A 20785-nucleotide genomic window follows, 5' to 3' on the forward strand; every position below is an offset into this window, starting at 1 on the left:
TTTGGGTTTGCTCCCTGCCTGTTTCCCTCTCGCTTTCCACTGTTTCATTCACTCAAATCGATCCTCTGACCCTGCATTCAATGTTTACTTTGGGCAGTAGCCTCCATTGTTTGTTATTACTAAACACAGGGTGTTCCCTCTTTTAGCCAGCGTGGAAGGCAGTGAGCACACCTAGCACCCCGAGTGGGATGTATGGATGATTCGAAACCAAAAAGCTGCCTCTCAGCTCCCAAACTCCCATTATTAGGTGCATAATACCAGTAACTCAGTGTCTCAGTTGAGAATGCGGCTTCATCGTTCTAGATGAATCGCTACTTCCAAAGTTAATTACAGTCCCTACTCTGAAGAGGAGAGAACATATACTGCATCTTTAAAGATCGACTTTATGAATTTAAGTACAAAGCCACTGAAATGGCCGTAGGCATAATTATAAAGGCTTTTAGTGGCGCTGTGTGGCAGGGTCAAGACTTCTGCTGAAGAGGAAATTTTCTGAAGAATAATGAAGAATAATGGCAGCAAATGACTGTTCATCCTATAGAATTGTAAATGTAAAAGTATGGAGATCTGGAGCCTTATGTACGTGGGATTTTAACAGATGACAGTTTGACTTGGGTGAGTATGCTAATTGTGATTTAAATTACCTGAATGGTTTGAATTCCTATTAAGATCTTGCCCATTTATTTCCTTGAATTACAATGCTTGTTTTCAAAAATAATCACAGCATTCCTACAGTATGGCTTGTGCAAAATTATTGATGATGTATGCCCTTATATTTCATCATCCTTTAAAGTATTTTCTACCACTGAATGCGTGTTTTAGAGGCAATTAAAGACTCTAGAGTCAGAGCAGAATCTTCAAACTCAGGCATGCTTTACTGATTATTCTTTAGTCTGTATGAAAAACACAGTGTACTCTCCTTAACAGTACAATATGTGTGGTTGGATTACAAAACAAATTTTTTGGTAATTTCAAAGATGTATTTGAATATATTAATTTGCTTAGAGATTAAAAATCAGGCATTTAAAAAAATGGACCACCCATTATTAGATCTCTTTTTGTCTCCCATCTTGGTAAAAAGAACACAGACTCCAGCGACTCAACCATTCAGGCACCCAGTACTTGTCTACATGACCAGAAAAGCTACTATACTACATAGAATATAGGTCTAAAATGCTTCAGTCCTCTATTTTTATGACAGTCATAACTTGCTATTTTGTCTTCAAGAAATTCCATTAAAAGACCCTTGACAGCTTTTTAACCATCAATGATTAAATCAGCAATAAAACATTCTACTACTTTGAATTATTTCCTATTTATTTACCATTAATGTTTCAATTTATCTATCACAATGGCATTTTTTTTTGCTAACTGATATTCTCCACTGTATGGACAGGCACTTTTGCACTTTCTGATGGCATTACAATGGAAATGCAGTCATGCTATACAGTGTTGCCTCTAAGGAGGTAGGAGGCTGCCCAGTGAAAACGGAGGGTGGAAAAATATCACATCTTCATAGACTAAACGCTTATTATTCTGTGACAAAAATTGTTTCCTATTAAAGCTGTCAAACAAGGATTTTGGTCTCTTAGTATTTAAGGGGAAGTCAAGGCATCAACGGGAGAGAGCAGCAAAAAGGACTTCAACCTCCCCTACAAAACTGGCTAAAAGCTCTGCTAGCTCCCACATAAGCGGAACTCACTGTAACCTTGCACGAAGACTTTATTTCACTTCCTTCTTGTAATTAAGCTGGTTTTGTTTGGGTAGTTTTCCTCTTGCATGTAATCTTGTTTTCCCCTCAGGCAGGGCCCAGAGGCTGCTCGGTGGACCACCGCCTCCCCTCAACGCGGCTGCCGCTCCCCCGTGCTCCGGACGGGCTGAGAGCGGTGGCAGGCCTCAGCTGGTGGCCACGTTGAGAAGGCTTTTCCCCATTGTTCCCAACGGGGTCTGTGTTTTATGATGCCTCACAGTATAGGCAGCCACCATCTCCCCCGAGGGCAACGGCAGTTTCTGTTTCATGGAGAACAATGGATGATGGTGGCCAGTCCAAAAGGGAACAATTCTGCATGGGGGAAAAAACAACAACAACAACAAAACAACTTTTAGTTACAAAAAATAACAGCAAGTATGGCCATTCATACTAAGCATCTGGGAGGAAAGCACCTATTGTGCCAGCTCCTCTTTATAGACAAGCTGAGAGGGAGGTGGGAGGCAGCGTGCTCGTTTTCTGCGCTGAAGGGGAAGCCAGGAGCACCCTCCCTGGAGGAGTGATGGAGACGAAAGCGGACACGTGGAGACAGCTGGCTCCAGGCTTGTAAGCAGTGTGGGCAAAATCGTATTTCGCTGCCCGGAGGAGAAGGGGCAGGGTCACTTCTGCCACGAGATGGAGGAAAGAAAGGTGAGGAGCGGAGGCAGAGGGCTCGGGGAAAAGTCGCGAAGAGCTGATCAGTCGCTGCCGCCATCACCAAGAGGCCAGAAGAGCTGGAGACGCGGACCGATGCTGCTCGGCGGTGCCGCTCTCCTGCCCAGCCCAGCCAGGGCTGGTACCCGTGCAGTCCCCTCGCTCCCTCAGCAGCGGCGGTCGGCCTGGCTCTCTGAGTCTGCGGCATAAGAAAAGCAAAGTGGCAGAGCGGGGAGGTTTTGCTGCCACCCCCAACCAACCTGATGCTCTGGGCAGCTGGTGACTCTGCCTGAATTAAGTGCCCGTTTGGCGCACAAGGGGAGCGGGATGATGTAAGCCTGGGGAATTTCATACATTCACAGGATAATGCCAGGCTAAGGGAACGCAAACGAGGGGGTTGTGTTTGAAGAATAATTAATGGTGGGAGGTGACAAATCAGCAGGGATTTGGAGTGCAGAAAGCAAAGGGTGCTAGAGTCTATTTCAGCAACTTTTCATTGCTCTGGTGAAACAAAGCAGCTGCAAACCCAAAGTATCCCATAAACCATCGGTGTTCTGCGTTCCCCAAATGGGAACACAATAGTCAGAGCATAGCCACGAATGTGCATATAAATGGTAAAATAAAAAAATTAACATTGAAAATCTTTATCTGGGAGTGTTATTTAATATTACATTAACTCACATGAGTGATTTTTCAGAGGTAATTATAACAGCTCTGCATTTTATGTACTTCAATCTTTCTGGTATCTAGAAATACACTTGGCTGTGCTATATCTACATTTTTGTAACGTGTTTAGTTTGGTACTTCGTGACAGTCTTATTTTTTAAATTAACATAAAACAGTGAAGCGTATATTGAACTGTACATTAAATGGATGTTAAATCATTACCAGTTCAACAGGTGTTAAGCCCCCGATCTCATTTTAGCAATTAGTATTTTTATTAAGTACATAGAAGAAAATAGGAAAGCACTGCTAGTAAAGTTTGCAGATGATGCACAGCTTGGTGGAATGATAAACAGGATCGCGAAAGAGCCAGTTATATACAGCTGGGTTCTTTGGTAGGAAGGGGAACACATTCAAGCAATGTGTCTGAACACACATAAATGGGGAAGGTCACACACCTGGAAACAAAAAACCTATGTCACTCTTACAAGTTGGGGGACTGTGGAAACCACTGACACTGAAATTGGTAGACAGAGATCAGATGACAGAAAGAATGTGCAGCAGCTAACACTATTCTCAGATATATAAATGTTATTTATTGTTCTATCAATCTGTGCATCATCTGCAAACTTTCTTAGCAACACTTCTATATTTTTTTTAGCAGATGGTTGAGTAGAAGCAGACAAATGATATTGAGAATAGCAACACTACTGCGGCACATTTTGGTGCTTACCCTGAACAGAAAAGCTTGAAAAACTGAAAAGATTGAGGAGCCACAATTGTAATTTAAAATGTGTAAAGCCTATTTTATGACAGTTTTGAAAAAAAGCAGTCCATGCCATTTCTTTAAGGAAAAAAAAAAATAAAAAAACTTTGATTATAAGAGGTGAGATTTCTGAAAGTAAGACGTGTTGCAGCTTAAAAGGCAATAAGGTTATACAAACTAAGATTGGAAAGTGAAATTAGACTAATTTAGATTGGAAATAGGGCATATTTTTTAGGAATGGAACAATTTATAAAAATAAATCATAGGTTTTACGTCAATGACTTTTCAAAAGTGTCTGGTGCCTAATGACCCCTGATTTAAATGAGAATTAGGCAAGCAGATCTCTCTGTACCCTACTCTCACATCTTTAAGATCCTTATTCCAATAAGCAGGTTGAGGGATTCACTTCATTATTCTTTGTAGAGTCTCTTCTGAGAACCTTGGACAGACGCGTAAGTCACAGGCAAATGTTCACACTGTAATATATCCTCTAGAGAAAGTGAGAGAGATGTCATGCTAATTACCATTGTAAAAAGGCAGCTGTGAGGTTCTCTCACTAAACTGAACAACCAGAGTTACAAAGCAGAGGTTCAGACCGTGAGAATTCCTACCTATTCCTAAATTTTCCAAATCTGTTTGCTTATGAGATTTTCCCTAACAGACAATTTCTTAACTTTGCCAAGCTTGTTTAAAACTTTTAGGTTTTCTTCATTTTTCTATTAATTCTAGTAATAATATTTGCAGTCTTAATCTTTAATATGTTCACAGGTATGGAAATACCACCATCAGTTGCGTATACCCGAAGGAGGTTTGGCAGATGGGGGAAATGATTAGGAGAGAGAAGACCATCCTCACTAATAATGTTGCCCAAAGTAAAACTCTAGTCCATGAACTGTTACTTGAAGACGTGCTTTCACTTCAGAAAAAGGAAGAATTGCTGCTGCATACCAGCAAAAGCCTCCTCGGTGCCCAAGACGATTATGACTGAAGAACCAGTCCAGACCATGATTTTATCAAACTCTTTCCCAGATTTGTTCCAGTTTTGCATACAATTTAACAGATCTTTGGGTACAATGGAGTGAGGGAGTACATGAATCTAGTGAAATATTTTCTGGGTGGTATTTGCACTGATGCATATTAGTATATTGAAGTTTTAAAAGGAGGGCATCTATGTAGGAGATAGGAAGGTCTCAGGGCAGCATCTAAAGCAATAAATTTCCTTCTTTCCAGGGCTAAATTCCTGAAAGAATACCAGAAAGCATGAGAAAGTACTGTATATCTGGCCCCCGGTGCTTCTTACAACATCTTTTCTCTCCTTTTCCATTCTTGTGTTCTTTAAAAGCAGACAGATATGGATGGCACGTCAGCACTAATTTTTTTCTTTGTGAAGTCCATTGACATAGCCATTTTTTTCTGTCTGTGGATTTCATTTAACTTATAGAGGGTAAGTATGTCCACTCACCATTTCTACTGGCAGTCCCTAAGAACACTTATCTGGACAGCAATATTTGCATACAGAATTGAATTTCAGATAAAAAAGACAGGAGTTACTAAAAGCAATGCTTATGTTACACCCAAAAATATGTTAAGCATTGTAGAGATATAGAATAAGAGAGCTCTCTGCTGGGAACAATGATCGAAGGTCTCCTCAGACACCCAAGCTGGATTAACCACCGGAAATAATAGCAGAATTGGGTTTTCTATTTACTGTAGTAAAGCAACCTTGTCTATAAACTCCTTATTGCTGCAAACCAAAGGTGTGTGTCAGGGGAGGGCAAGCTTTTCCCCTTGATGTTCCAGGACATGGAAATACAATCCTTTTTCAGACACAGATGTTTGCAATAGAAAACTTTCACTCCACTCTCTTCTGTTTTTAATCTGCTCATGACAGGAAACACAGATTCAAAATGAATGTAAAGAACACAGTCACCATAACTGATGATAATACAAAAGAACATGTCGGAAAGATTTCTTTTTCCCCAACATATTATAGGGAGAAAAGGTTTACAGATTTCAGAAGATTCTAGGTGTTTTTATTTCTCAGTGACTACCAGTACAGTGTTTTTCCCTGAACTTCACAGGATACAGGTCTCTGCAATGCTATGATAGCATCAACAGTTTCAGCATACAAAAGATAATACAACACTTCATGCTCTCTGCCAGATCTTCAGCACTTTCAAATGACTACCCTGCCACAGCTCCACTGAACAGACAAGATGTATAAAAATGGTCAAAGATTCTTCCATAGCATGTGTAAAATGTAAAATGAAACAGGTAAGAGTAATTGATTCACCCTCTTCAGCCAGTCTTGCCGCTAACCTCTAGGCTCTCGAGAATTTCAAAGATGTGCTTTTAAACTATGCCAACTTGCACATCTCAAGTGAAGTTCTTTATGAATGACAATGTGAAGGGTTTGACTGGACTCTTTCCTGTGCTTTCTGGTTGCCTGTTCCAACTTCTCTTACTCTGTTTTTCAGATCCTACCCTACCTGGTGTCCCTTCTCTGCCTTCTCTAGTTTGCCTAAATCCCCCTTCCTTGCTCTTTCATTCAGGTCGTACCTTGCTAATGATATCCTTCACTTAAAAAACAATGGGAGTCACAATATTTACATGGAGATTTCTGCAAATTCATTTATCACGTCGTGTGTCATGCACTCTTTGATTTGTGTCCATTTTGTGTGTTCAGACTATGAGCTATTTGGAGTAGGCGCTGTCACCTGGTGCGTGCTTGAGCAGTGCATAGCACAAAGGGATCCTATTTTAGACAGTACCTGAGCAATACTGTGGCAAACAATAAAAATTGTAATTAGAATTACCCCTCCCCCAAGCTACATTAAAAAACATGATTAAACACTCAGAAATTGAGAAATTACACCGTCAACTCTGTGATGTGATTTTAACTTATTTCCCTCTCTTCTGCATAAATATTATGATACTGTCTCTAGCTATATGATAGCATACTATTTTTTGCAAGGGTCTTGCTTCATTGATTAGTGTTAATTTTTTAAAATATTTTTTATTCAATATGGTGTCCTAAAACTTTCTTACTATAGGATTTTCTGTCATAATCCCTCAATTGAACAGAAAATTACTAATTTCCTTCTACATTATTCTTTGTTACTTTTATCAGCGAATGTGAATGGTTCAAGAGTATTAGTGAAATTATTTTGACAATGCTGACTTGAATAGCTGTTACTCTTACTCTATTTTAAAGATGGGAGCTAAAGCACAAACAGATTAAGCATAAAACATAAATCTTACATGTTAAATTAATAGACAAGTTCTAATATTTTAGGCTGTTTCATGTTTTTAGCATATGGTATATTAGAAGCACAGTAGCAAAAAAAATAGTTTTTAGCTAAGAGTGCACAGGATTTCTTCTAATTTTTCAGGTGAGGAACGCAAGATATTTTAGTACATGTGATTTTTGGCAGTGGCAAGGAATAAAGCCAGGCTTTCAAAATTTATTCAGCTTCTTTAACCATTCTTCCTTTTCACAATCTGCTGCCAACAACCAACCAATTTCCAATTTCTATGTTAAATAAGATGAACAGGCTGTGCATAAAAAGTCTCTACACATCCCTAATTCCCAGGACCCCTTCACACTGTAGACCAACCAAGGCTGGGTCCTGTGTAAAGCACTGCCTCTTCAAGGCTTCATGAAAATAGAAGTTTTGTGGGTTGTAGCCCAGCTACAGAGGTCTTTCTACCTGGAAAAAAGAATCACAGACTTTCTGTTCTGCTCCTAGCACTATCCTGCATTTTCACTAATCACTTATTTGAGCATATGCCTAAGTCTTCTCTTAAATTATTTTATGGCTATTGTCTATAGTTTTTCCTTGAGTTTTCAACACCTCTTTTTAAGCACAGAAACCCAAAGTGGACTTAGTATTTACTAACTGGTACCCCAGTACTAAAAAATCACTTAATTGACCATTTCAGCAACAGGACTGCACTAGCAAATAGAGTTGCTTGTCCAACACAAACTCTAGATCTTTTGCAGAATCACCGTGTCCCAGGAGACACACACTCATCTGAAAGACATGGTCTAGAACTCTTGTTTCTAAGTCAACAGTCAGTTTGGCAGTATTAAAACCAGAGAATTGCACTAGTGATATTTGGACTGAGTTCTGGTTCACGCTCAGCGATTAGTGGTATTTTCCTAATTTGGGCTCAGTAGCAGATTCTGCACATCTAAACAGTCTTGAATGGATTCACAATGTGCATTGGGGTAATATGGGTAGGGGAAAAGTGTAAAGGAATCATACATGAGAAAGGTCAGAAGATTTTTCGGCAGCAGTGCGAGATTTCAGAGGACAATAAATGTGAGCAGTGAATCTTTCTCCTCCCCTAACTTGGCCATCTCTCAGGATGCAAGCTGTCTTGTCTTCTCTGGGATTCTCAAGCCAACCTCCTCCTCTTCTCACTCGCCCTTCACATTCACACCACCTTCCCTCTGCCTGCACCAAGAATATCGCGTGCTTATTCTTCTGCCCCTACTAGATTTCTGCCATAGTAGTGGGCTCTTCTTGTGTTAAAGAGCTATCGTAAATATCGTATTGAATTTTTTTTTTTTGTTCAGCTTGAGTTTGGGTTCAACAAAGACTTCAAAGTAATAACTCAGGCTTGGTTCTGGTTAAAGAAAAAAAACCCCAATTTTAATTCAAGTTTTTACTTTGGTTTCAATTTGATTTTAAAACATGCTTTGTTTTAATACACTTCTATTATCTGAATGGTCCAAGTGATCACCATGTTTATAGCATTATTTACAAGTCTGTCAATATTTGTGTCAAGGGCACATTTCAACATAAATTATTCACTATCTATTTCCAGATAACCGGTAGCGGTATTGAGTAGGGCAAAGCACAGGTCATCATAGAACTCTGCTAGAAGTCTCCCAATTCAAATTTAACAAGTACTTCTGGAGAGCTGTCAGCTAATCAGCCCTTAGTCATTTAACGTGTGCTTCTCTGGTACGTTTAATTTGAATGCTCTGTGATACAAAAGTATCTTAGACAAAAGTCTAAAAAGTGTCACCTTTTACTCTTCCATTTATTAACTCAAATTCTAATAACCTTGAAAATTAACACTAATACATTTTAAATAGTATTAACTATACCTTCATTCTTTAGTCTTTTATTAGTGAATCCCACGTAGCTTTATTATTCATCATTTTGCCTCAAACCAATGTCTGACTTACTGATTTACAATGACATTGTAATATTTTTATTTAGTAGATGCTGAAAGCTTTCTCCTTGGTAATTACATACTGGAAAAGAATTTGTTTTTAAATTCTTTACAACTGAAAAATTGTCTTAACATTTCCTTATCACATTATCTCAACTTTCTTTACAATTTTTGAAGCTGAATTTATATTCCATTTGCCTCTTCAGCATCCCTCTCTTCACCGTGTTAGTTTAAGACAGCTCCACCTGCCCCAATTAGTCTCCAATGGAGAACAGTTCTAGTTGTGAGAAGAGGCTAAGGCATCTGTGCATCTCCCACCATCAGGGTTGTCACCTGATGCTCCACTCAAAGCACATCTTCAGTCTCACACTAGCAGAGCAGTCACAGGCTCTTGTCTAATATTTTTTGGCCTTAGGACCAGAAAATCTCAAAAAATATCACCTGGACTTCCTCATTTTTCCGCTTCTTCCCTGATGTCTCCTACAATTCAACCAGCTTCGCGTGATTTTTGCCTCGTTATGTTCTCAAAAATGGCTGACACATTTTTGCTGAAACATAACACTGAATAAAAATGTCAGACAAGCATGAACATTGCACATCATAGAACTTTTCAGCTCAAATTATAAACAATATCTATAGTGTTGATGCAAATGATGAAAAAATTATATGTACAATTTCTAGGTTCAAGTTAAAGTCCTTATTGACTGTGCAAAGTACATTTTTTACAGTTTGTATTATAGTAGAATCTGGGGAACTAAATGAAGATTAGGCTCCAATGTACTAAGCACTGTACATACACAGTTTTAAAATTTGAAAATTGTTATTAACCAATGCATCAAACTGAAAATAAATAAACTATTACATAAACTTACAGTGATTTTAGCTATTAAAATTACTTCAGGATTTTAGTTAGGAACATTCAATGGTAATATCGTCAGTGACTAACCTTGCTCAGTACTGAGCTGGCTACTGGAAATGATCACCCGTACAATGCGTAGCGCCACTGATCACAGACCTACAAGTACACCTGCTTTCCCGATTCCTGGTTTGTTTCCCCAAATCCTGCAGTAGCAGGTTCCCACAGTCACTGCCGCAGATGTTTCCAGCCCTGCAGTTGAGCTGCAGTTCACCTCCCCTGAACATTGGTAAAAAGCAGTGCTGTGGCTTCCCAGCCTGGGAATTGAACTGGGTAGAAATTAACTGGGGAGAAACCCGGCACCCTTCCCAAAAGAGCCGGCACACAGGGTTGGTGTACAAGGTCTTCAGGAGCATGTTAAACCTCATTTACAACTTCAGTGTCACTTGTTTTGCTTCCGTTACCTGGTGCATCAGAAAGGACACCAGAGGCCAGACTCAGGGACGCGCCACATCAGGGGTGAAAGGTGACAAGAGCTGTCTCGGCCTCAGCATTTGGGATGAAGCGCAGCAGATTCAGGGCAGAGAGCAGCTTTTCAGGGTTTTCTGTGGGGATTGGCTTTGGTTTGACGAGCAAAGAGGAATGAGACAGGCAGAAGCGGGAATCTTCAAGCAGGGGCCAGGCTGTGGACCTCTGAGTGGAAAAACTGCCGGGAGCAGAGTCAGGCGGCCTGAGGGGAACAGGGGCCGGGGAGACCTCGGAGGTCACACAGGGGCGGGGGAACGCTGCTGAGAAGGGCAATTTCAAGGGCAACCTGCACATGAGGCAGGACCCCTAAAAAAAAAAAAAAAAAAAAAAAAAAAAGAGGCGAAACGCTGGCGTTTGCACCGCGGGCGAGGCCGCGCTGACAGGACCCGGCCGAGCTGACAGGACCCGCCCGCGCTGCAAGCGGCTGCCACTGCGCGACTGCGCATGCGCACTCCGGACAGCGGCGGGGGGGAGGGGGGCGACACCACTGCTGAGCGCATGCGCTGATCCTTCCGGGCTTCTGCCCTGTTTCCCTTCCCCCTCACACCCCCCACCCCACCCACCCAGCCCCTTCCCGCCTTTGCCATGGCGACACCGAGTGGCCTGATCCGGGCTTTGCACCGCGGGACCCTCGGCCAGGTAACCGGCCGGCGACGCGGGGTCCCCTCCCGGTCTCTCCGGTTGGACCGGCCCAACCGTCAACCCGCCCATCCGGGTGGCGGGCCGGCTCCGCGCATGCGCGGTGGGGCGGCGGGAGGAGAAAGGCGGGCGGGCCGGGCCGGGGGGCTCTCGTCGCTCCTCAGGCCGCCGGTCTCTCGGCCCCGTCGTTCCCGCTTTCCAGCTGGTTGTTTCTCAGCCGTAGGGACTTTGGCTCGGCGGGGCACACGGGGTTTAGGGGCACGGGAAGGAGGGAGGCCTGAGCCAGCAAGCTGAGGGGGGTTCAGCGGCTGGTCTGTGTCTTGGTGGTCGTTCGAGCGCTGAGGTACCAGTGGAGGTTGTTCAGCCTTGGTCTTTAGTTTTTTCCCTAGAGTATTATCTTCCGATTTTAAATGTAGCTACAGGCTACAAACTCCTGTCTTCTCCAAGGGGACCAAAAAAAAAACCGAATAGGTGTCTGAACATTAGAGGATGTATGTCAGCCCTCCACCTTGGTATTTACACAGCTTCGGTGGGGTGTAGTAGTGGTTAAATTTGCTGCACGGATTTGGGATTTTCATTGTCACCATAAGGAACAGGAATTTGCCTTCCCCCCCAATTTTGTTACAAAATCGAAATAAAGGAGCAATTGATTGTATTTGGGAAGATACCCTAAGCAATCGGCCAAGTCAGGTAGGAATATATTTGGTGAGCATGTGGTTGTAGGCAACCTCCTTCACAAAGTTTTCTGTCTTTAAATTATTTGCCTCACCAATCTAAATTTTTATGTAGCTTGTAGTCTTGTTTTTAAAGTGAGTCAAAGAATTATTTATTAAAACAATCTGATAACAGTAGTACTAATGTTGCATCATTTTAGTGAATGTTTGTTTCCCTTAGCTGGACAATTGGCTTTTTCATGAAAATCATGCTCACATTCGTATATCATCCAAATCCTGAATGGTATGCTATGTTTCTGTAATGGAACACTTTATCCAGAATGGGTGTCAGTTGCTTGTGAGCAGAAATAGGGTATGTAGAAGATCAAAGATGGCTTTCGGTTTCTTGGTGTTATCTGTGCTGTCTGTGACCTTGCAGCAACTGAACTCTGTTACCCTCAACCACAGAGTTGTTATTCTGAGAATTTCAAGCTAAAACATATGCTAATACACAAAAAGTTGATGTATGTAGTGGGGAGTCTGGGTAAATTACAAGTTTCAGGAATATTTGAGTTACTTCAGAACTAGGATTCTTAAGGTTAAACTTAAGAAATTAAGGCATATTTCAGTTAGTTGTCAGGACAGCCAATAGCATGCAAATTACCTCAATTCTGCCCTTTCTGTTGAGGAGGCAGAGTGAGAGGGAAAGAGGGAGAACCTGTTATCCCATATGAAACGTTCATAACCGATATTTTACTTAGTAACTGTCTGCTTCCTACTAGGTGTTACTGTGAGGCAGAGGTAAGGTTTCTGCTTATATTTTTTTGTTTCAGAATTCATTTGTGTATAAGACTACCTTGAATTTTAACCATATAGAAGACTTAAGGAGTCTTGACATGGCATACTCAATGAGCTTGTTGGGTGTTTCCATTCCTTCAGGTGCTTTGATTGCATTTTACTTATGTGTACCTAAATCTTGCTAGGTTTTTAAGACTTCAAATCTGAACAGTTACACTGTCCCTGTAATATGTTTGCCAAAGCAAACAACATGCAGATCTTGCAAAGATGCCTCAAACCACTCTTTATTTTTAGAAAAGAACTAAAAAGTTCCTTGAAAAATATTGAGAGGGTTTGTATATGCTTATTCTTGCAGCTCCTCATGGTGGCTCTTTGGGATCTGTTCAATATCCTAGCAGGTACCCACCGTCCCCTGCCTTCATTCCTCTAGCAAAGCGTTCTGGTTTATCTTGCGTAATAGAGAAATCTGCTCTGAGGGAACTTGGCTTTATTATATCTTAATACTCGCTCTGACATGAACTTCCTTGCCACCTCTGAGTTGCATGTCAGGTCAAGATTACTCATCAGGTGCTTTGTCACCTGGTTACTGTTACCTGATGTCCTTTAGATGTGATAGGTCTAAGAATGTACTTCCTTCCCATTACTCTTTATATGTTTTAATTTAAAAAACAAGAAGCCCAAAGTTAGTCCTGGTTATGTAACTTCATACCGCCCACGCCCAGATAACAGTAGTAATTTAAGTTGTTTCTCTGATTTTAAATTTGCAAGTCCAATACGCTGTGAGCTTTTGTCACTTTCCTCTCTCACTGTAAGTGCCCTCTTAGGTCTATCTGAAAAGAACAGCGCTGGAATTGAAGTGCTATTTCAGTGCTTCTTCAAAAGAATTGAAGAAAAAAAGCTATCTTCCTAATTTATGCTGTTCCTGTCGCCAGACTGGACTTCAGAGTAGTTCAGCTATTATGGCAGGCAGCTTGGAGCAGATCATGTATTTGCTGTGTGCTAATGAGGAATATTCAAATTTCAAGGTGGAAATGTGTTTGTCTTCAAGTTTGAGCAGTATATATCTACTGGTACCCTTATAGTTTTGATGTTTAAGCGTTTGATAATGCAGTCCTAGTTATTAGAAGATGTAATTTCTGTGGTTTCAGCTTTGTTTCACTGTAGTGCATAGTTCATCGTTATGCTGGATTTATCATGCTGTGGAAAAGTTCCTCTATAATTCTCATACATATTTCTAGTGCACAACTAGAATATATAGACATGTGGTTAAGAAGAAAGTAGTATTTTGTTGGAGAGATTAATTATGTTTTGGGTATCTTGACTTTTAAGAGCTTATTTTCCAATTCCTTGATTTACTGTTCTTCAGTGGTCTCTAAGCCAGGGTTATAGAAAGTCATTTCATCAAGTCTGTTCCTTTGGTAACACACTCTTAAAAATGGCAACTAACAGGTACTCCAGGGAGTTACTGATAAAATTCTGAGAAATCCAGCTATGGCATAACCTGTCAGTAGGAAAATTTAATCTAAGGTGAGTCAGCTGTTGGTCTATGACCTGATAAAATATGAATTAGGTTTAGTCCTGTCAGCAAAGCTCTAGAAGTTGTTGCTATCAATGTAAGTGTTCAGTTATATCTTAAATCTTACTAAATCAGGCCTCACATTGTGTCAGCAAATTTCATGGGTTAGCTGTTACATCAGTATCTTCAACTGATAATCTCTGTAGTCTCATTGTTGCAAAGCCAAATCATTTAAAATCAGAAGTGGCCGGTGGTCGAATCCCAGCCTGTGTAAGCTTTTTTTCTCCAATTCAGACCTTCATTCCTAACTGTAACAGCTGCTGATGAAAAAAAAAAAAAAATCTAAGTAAATGAAGTAAAGATAAGGGACTGTTTGTGCTTAGGTGATTAGGGAAGAAAATCTTACCTATCAGCAGTACTACAAATGCCAGTGACTAACTGTGGAGCATTTCTGTATTGGTGTGAACTCAAGCTCTTGGACAGGGTATCTCTTTTTCTCCTCTATACCCCATAATGGACTTCTGATTTGTTCAGAGAGAAACCTAGTTAGCATTACACATACCCCCTTCAGACTCTCTGATCTACATAGCTCCTGCTGCACAGTATGTTTGAGACAGACCAGAAGGTAGTTTACTACCTTCGCTGTTACCCCAGTGAAGCAGAAGAATGATGAGTTCTTGCTTTTGATTATAGAGTGTCATGCATCACTAGATGGCTTTCCAGGCTTCCAGCTGGAGGCCTGCTTTTAGATGTTACTTGCCTTCAAGAAGGAGACAGGAGTCTTTGGCACCATTTTTCTTTTCTCGTAGCAAAGTAGTTGTCACTGTTACAGTTATTGTAAGAATAATCTAATATCTATGTTGCTTTTCTTCCTGAGAGCATCTTTTAAAGAAAACATAAACCGCTCATTTTGCTGCCTTTTCTCCTACCCTGGTCTTCCCTCTTTGATAGGTAAGCCTTCCCTGGCCTTCACACATGATCTGTTATAATGGCTGTATTGTTGCTAAGCTGTACATTTTGATATCCCACAACCTTCATCTCTTGTCAGCTTTCACAGGAGTGATGCATTGGGACGTGGATTCTCTTTTAGCTTTATGTCATGCAGAACCGCATCTTCCAGCCACAAGGACTGGTATTTTTTAACACAAAATACTTCCCTTTCCTCTTTGGTGCTAGAATTTGGTTGGTTTTTTTCTGGCACTCAGAGTTGGGTTTGCTGTAATGAAACTCGGGACAGTGACTCTAGCAGGCACTGTTCAGGTTGTACAAAGAGAAGATTGGTTTGAGTCCCACAGCCCCAAGAATGCTGCTTGTACCTCGCAGTGAGTGCTGCACAGAAGACATCTCTGGTGAATGTTTAGTCAGGACCACTGCAAGTACAAGACCTTCAAATCCAAGGAATCTTAGCCAACGTGTTGGTAATCTTAGCAGCTCATTTAGGAATGTTCCTGTTTCTTTACCTGAGTTAATATCTGAAAAAAAAAAAAAGCCACAGGATAGATCCCTGTAGGTAGTTTCTCTAGCTTGCTTTACAGTTTGTGACCAAAGGGGGTGCTAAAATCAAGATGCATTTACTGCGTCCTCCTGTACTGTGACAGCCTAGTGGGTCTCGAGGCCAAAGTTAGACTAATCTGGCATGCTTTGCTCTTAACAAATCCATGTTTGCTGTTGTTTTCCTCTAGTTATCTTCTAGGGAATTGCAAAAGATGTTTTTTGTTCACTGAGAATTGATGCTAAGCAGACTACCTCCCAGACTGCTCCTATTTTCCTGTATTTTTGGAGACAGGAATGACATTTGTCCTTTTTTGGTCTTCTGATCCTTTGCTAGGCCTCTGTGAACCTCAATGATTCTGGCTAGTATTCTCAGTACTTTGAGAAGAGATCTTCAGACTGGTTGGCTCTGATGAAATTTGATTCATTTTTTGAGGAAGTATTGTTCTTTCTGTATTCAGGCCACCTGATCACTCCATTGTTAATGTGCTAGTCATGTTAATGACTGGTCATGTTTCATATTTTTTAATGAAGATGGCTGTGAAAAAGGCAGTTAGATAAAAATTGAAGGGTTGTTTTGGAGGAGACCATTAAAATGCTTTTCCCCAGACTGCAAATTTAAAATTTTTAGCTATAGTTACCATATGGGTTCTGGAGAAAGGAAGTAACTGAAATTACCAGGCCTTAATCCTTAAGGATTTCAAAGATTGTAGTTAAAACTATAGTGGGAGAGAGAGCTCAATTTTTAGTATCATTCAGGTGTATTATGAATGAAATGCAAACAATTTAAAAGCATCCATGTTCCCATCTTGAATTTGTTGCTGTCACATAAGGGTCACTTTGTTAACCATTAATGAAATGAGTCCCCAGATGCATGTAACAAGCTGCACACATACACAGGTTACTGCAGCAGGTCAACTTCAGAACGTCCGTCCAGGCAGTCATGTACTGAGATTGATGGATGAGCAGACAGTTTTTTAAGTGCCTGCCTTGGATTTATGATTGTGACAGTCCCCAGTGTAGCATCTTTTTCTTCCAGAGAGCATGAAGTTTAGAAGTAGCAAAGTGCTTTTGACTCAGAAAAAAAGCTGGAAATGCAGATACCTGTTAGACAGCAAAGACCCATGCTGTTTCCTGGTGTCCAGTATGGGGTTGTTCAGTGTGTTATAATCTACAGGACCTTTAGGAAAGATCTAAGTGACTTGAGAAATGCTTTCGAAATACAAGTAGCCTCTATGTAGATTCATGTGTAGAAATTGGTAACTTTTTTTTTTAAATTCCTGTTTTCCTGAATTTTAACTTTTTTTGACTATTGTTGTTGGGCAGAGATGCTAAAAGTTATTTCGTTACCCAACTGCTCCTGAAGCCAGCTGGATTTAGCAACATGTTCCAGCCTTTGGATTAAACCTCTAGTGTCCCCTATCCAGGTGGGAATGGAATTCTTTCCTAACCAGTCTTTTGTTTTTATTTTAATCACTAAATAACTTATGTTTAATCCTTTAGGGAAACTGGCTTATCTTTCAGATAAAGCATTGGAAGTGTTCTCTATGCCAGAATGAAACCATTAGCTTGTGTATCATTTTCAGAGCTGAAGGGAAGTTGGTATGCAGTGAGAATATACATTTCTTGGGTCTTCACTGGGTTTGAGAGAACTCAGATTTCCACACATTTATTAGACCTTCCAGTCATAGAGAGCCTTCTCCTAATCTGCCTTGCTTAATGCCTTGTCTCTAGTGAATTTTGGCCACTGTTGTAGCTGCACAGGAGAGAGCCCCCATTGTAGACAGAAATGAAGGATCTTTGAGGCGTGAACGGGTCCTATTCATTTCCATAATGGAGTTCTAACAATAAAGTCTGGCAAACGTAGATTGTTTTAGCAGGAAACAGCCCTTTATTCTGGCGTCTTGGCAGGGCTTGGGTAGAGTCCCACCATTCTTTCCCCCTCTGGTCCTTGCTTTCAGTCTCTTGGCGGAGCCTGTTTTTTCTCTTGAGAGACTTCTGTTTTTATTAACTTGTTTTTGTACAGTGAGTTTAATGAAAGATGCTACTCTTTCAGTCCTGGATGCTGAAGTTTTGTGTAAATTTCTCTGGTGCATACGTTGGACAAACATACTGTGAATTGTACAGTCTGTAGTGGATCACCTCTGTCTCTAGACCGCAGACTGGGGGTCTTGTTTTAATGCTGTTTCATTGGCAGATAGAATTTCCATTTACTAATACAGCAAGTGCTATTCTAGACATTCAACAATTACTTTTTCCATGACACAAGTTGTGGTTTTATGCTGGGACTCTAGGGTTAGATGAACAAACATTTTGTGGAGTTGACTCGAATTACAGTAGGATCAGAAGTTGAAGTGAGGAAAACCCCTAAACATTAAGTCAGTTAAGTCACCTTAGATCATATATTTTTTGAGCTCTGCTGAGTTCGTAAGTAGTGAATTGGAATTGTTTTCCTTTTGGTTATTTGAGCTGTTGACTGTAACAATACCATTCTTGGAGTCCCCAACTCAGACAAATCACATAGCAGATTTTTATAATTTTCTCTTGTATCAGGCAAATCTATGTATCCATTGGACAGGATTACAAACATTTTTGCCTCAGAGATGTCCACCTTGAGAGTGTGCTGAAGTTCTCACTGCGAGGGAAAGGTAATAGATATCTATTTGTATGTTTGTATACACACACACACAAATATACAATGAAGTGTATATACTTACTTTTTCATTTCCCTCATTCTTGTGCTGAAATGTGATGATTGCTACCAGAAGTGAAATGTCTGCTTTTACTTTTAACTTCGAGTTCTTCGAATTGTGCTAGGGCTTGGTTCCACTTCTTGGAGCTGGCAGAAGTAATGGAAAGGTGAAGTTTACCCAATTGCTTTGGTGATGTCTGCACAATATCTGAATGAAGAATTAGTGTTGTGTGGAGGGAGCACTAATAGGGGTTTCCTCAATTTTCATGGTCTTGCACATAGGTCATGTTATAAACTCCTGCCAGGATGCTGATGTTATCTTCATAACCAGGCAGATAAAACCCTGCTATGCTTCATTTGTATTTAGATGGCACTTTCATAACTGTACAGACTAGGAACTTTTTTTTGTTTAGATTACCTTGTTTATAGGTAAGGGATTTGGGGCCTTACAGTGCACATTAGAAGGTGAATTAAGTGCTTCTTGTTGATATTTCCAAGTGGGAAATAGCTCATCTAGTTCACCTACTTAGGTGGGTGTTAATATTTACGTTCCTGCACAGAAAGATCCCAGGGTTGGATAGTGCTAAGTTTCCATTTTTGAGGCTCAGAGCTCCTGTATAACTCTTTTAATTCCCAGAAGTATTCAGAAGCTAAAGTGAGATGAAATTGTATACATTATCCCACTCTGACAGATGGAGTATATGTGGTTTTGAATCCCATCAACTGTCGTTTCTGGTCACATACACTCAGTGACAATCAAATATTATACCTTGGTCTTTGTAGTGTCCTCCTCACAATCTGGATGCTGAACTATTAATCTCATTTGGAAGGTTGTTGGCCAGCATCCAAAAAAATTAATTGCTAGCATCTTCACAACTTCCTAGGCTCACATCATCTTTTTTTACTTTTGCCAGGTGCATAGTTCAGACTTTGGAATCTGCCATGTTAGCTGTGCCTTGGAAAAGATACAGCAACATTTCCCTGTTAATAAAAGACTCCAGGCTTCCTGATGATCTCACCAAAGATTCACATAGCAACTATTTCTGTCACTTGCTTTCACACTTGTAGATACTCTAATATCCCTGTCTTTTGGCAGTGAGATTGCTACATGGCCTGTTTTGAGCTTATCCAACAGCAGGAACAGTTCTTTTCAGGGATTCTGCCTTAATCCTAGGACTCGTGGGCATTCACTTTTCTGCTTACTAGCATGGCTTTTTACATTAACAACAGCAAAGAAATATGGGGAGGTACAAACTTTTGATGACAGAACCATGTTATGCTATCCTTCCTAAATATAATTTTTTATAGCCACATCAAAGTTTCTTTCAAAGGTGGTCTTTGACTTCTACTTGAATTGGGTTATCCATTTGCAAATATTTTTCTTGAAATCACATACTTGCCAAGATGTGGAAAGACTTTACTTAATAGGCATCCATAGGGTGCTTTCCGTTTGCATGGAAGAACAAAACAGTTTCAAACATTTCAAAGCCTCTTTGTTGCTTATGTAAAGGGAATGAGGGGTCCAGCCCTCTGAATTCCTGACCGAATCTCATTTTGCATCTCTGCTGGCAACAAATTAGCCCATGTAATTGCTGCCACCAAGAATGAGTACACATTCCACTCTTCATACACTTCCACTGTTTTTTTGGTTTCTTTTTCTGCAAGATAACCATATTGGAGATCTTTGCAGAGTTAAAGCAATGTCAGCACTTTGCATGTTCAGCAAGCATTAAGCCAGGTCAGAACAGCCAAAGGTGCTGTCACTCCCTCCAGAGGGACATTTTTACAGTTGGCCATGCAACATTGATTGTAAGTCTCTAGTATAATACTTGCTAGTACTCAGAGGAAAATGGTATATTACACAACTCTGGGATACCTGCAGTACAAATAGTCAGCTTCTTTTACAGTAATGTACTCCAAAGGGTACACCCAAATTGAGAGTTGGTAATTTGTCTGGCTTCCTGTGGGCCAGTTTGAATAATACAAGTAAATTAGCAAGGGAGAGCTCATCTTTAAAACAAAGCAGTGAGTGTCACACACGAACTAGGGAACTCTTCAGTTGACGTTTCTGGGCTCAAGGTATGTAATAAGTGGGATAACCCTTAATTGTACTGCTACAAATCCTTACCCGTATTGCTTTTGTTTTTACATTCCTTAGATGTTAGTGACCAAGGGGCAGACTTTTTTAAGCAGCATTTTATTGTGCTAGTGGCTGAAGATGCTGGTGCTCGTTAGATATTAGTTCTACAAGAACTTCTTCTTGTGTAAGCAAAGAATTTGCTCTGTATACAGAAAACTTAATCAGTTGTAAATTCAGTCTGCTTGTTCAATGGAAATACAGACACTACACTCATCCTGTCTTCAACTCAACCTTAGATTGAATTCCTTAAGAAGAGACTATAGCTTTTATTGATCCTTTACTTTTTGGGGTCAGTGCTTGTATCTAAACTAGGGCATCCAGATGAGCTTCTGTGCTCCTGGGCACAGGAACGTGCCTTGGCTACATCCTCTTGGAGGGCAAGACCTGAGCACAAATGAACCTCTCTGTCTTTGTCCCCCTCATCCGTTCCTCATCCATTGTTTGTCCTTGCTGTGGAA

At 40.6% G+C, this 20785-nt stretch overlaps 1 protein-coding gene and 1 long non-coding RNA gene across 8 annotated transcripts in view; one reads left to right on the forward strand and one right to left on the reverse strand.

The window, feature by feature from the left end:
* Positions 1-1701: 1701 nt before the first annotated feature.
* On the reverse strand, positions 1702-10752 carry LOC115343819. Its single transcript, XR_003924291.2, has 2 exons — positions 10335-10752; positions 1702-2059 (listed from the first exon to the last, which is right to left on the reverse strand). It is a non-coding gene; the product is annotated as an uncharacterized LOC115343819 (long non-coding RNA).
* Positions 10753-10904: 152 nt separating this feature from the next.
* WARS2 (tryptophanyl tRNA synthetase 2, mitochondrial) overlaps positions 10905-20785 on the forward strand; it is a 48008-nt gene continuing 38127 nt past the window's right edge. The window contains exons 1-2 of one of the 7 annotated variants that reach the window (XM_030020533.1): positions 10979-11037; positions 12379-12491. Coding sequence is in view for 2 of the 7 variants with exons in the window: in XM_030020530.2 (XP_029876390.2) it covers positions 11992-12063 (72 nt within the window). In the remaining 5 variants the exon portion in view is untranslated. Of the gene's footprint in view, positions 11038-11177; positions 11728-11759; positions 12064-12378; positions 12492-12536; positions 12630-20785 lie in introns of those variants that run through there. The other 6 variants (XM_030020536.2, XM_030020531.1, XM_030020532.2 and 3 more) reach the window with 6 other exon arrangements.

Source organism: Aquila chrysaetos, chromosome 7 (genome assembly GCF_900496995.4).
Source record: "Aquila chrysaetos chrysaetos chromosome 7, bAquChr1.4, whole genome shotgun sequence".
NCBI lineage: Eukaryota > Metazoa > Chordata > Aves > Accipitriformes > Accipitridae > Aquila > Aquila chrysaetos.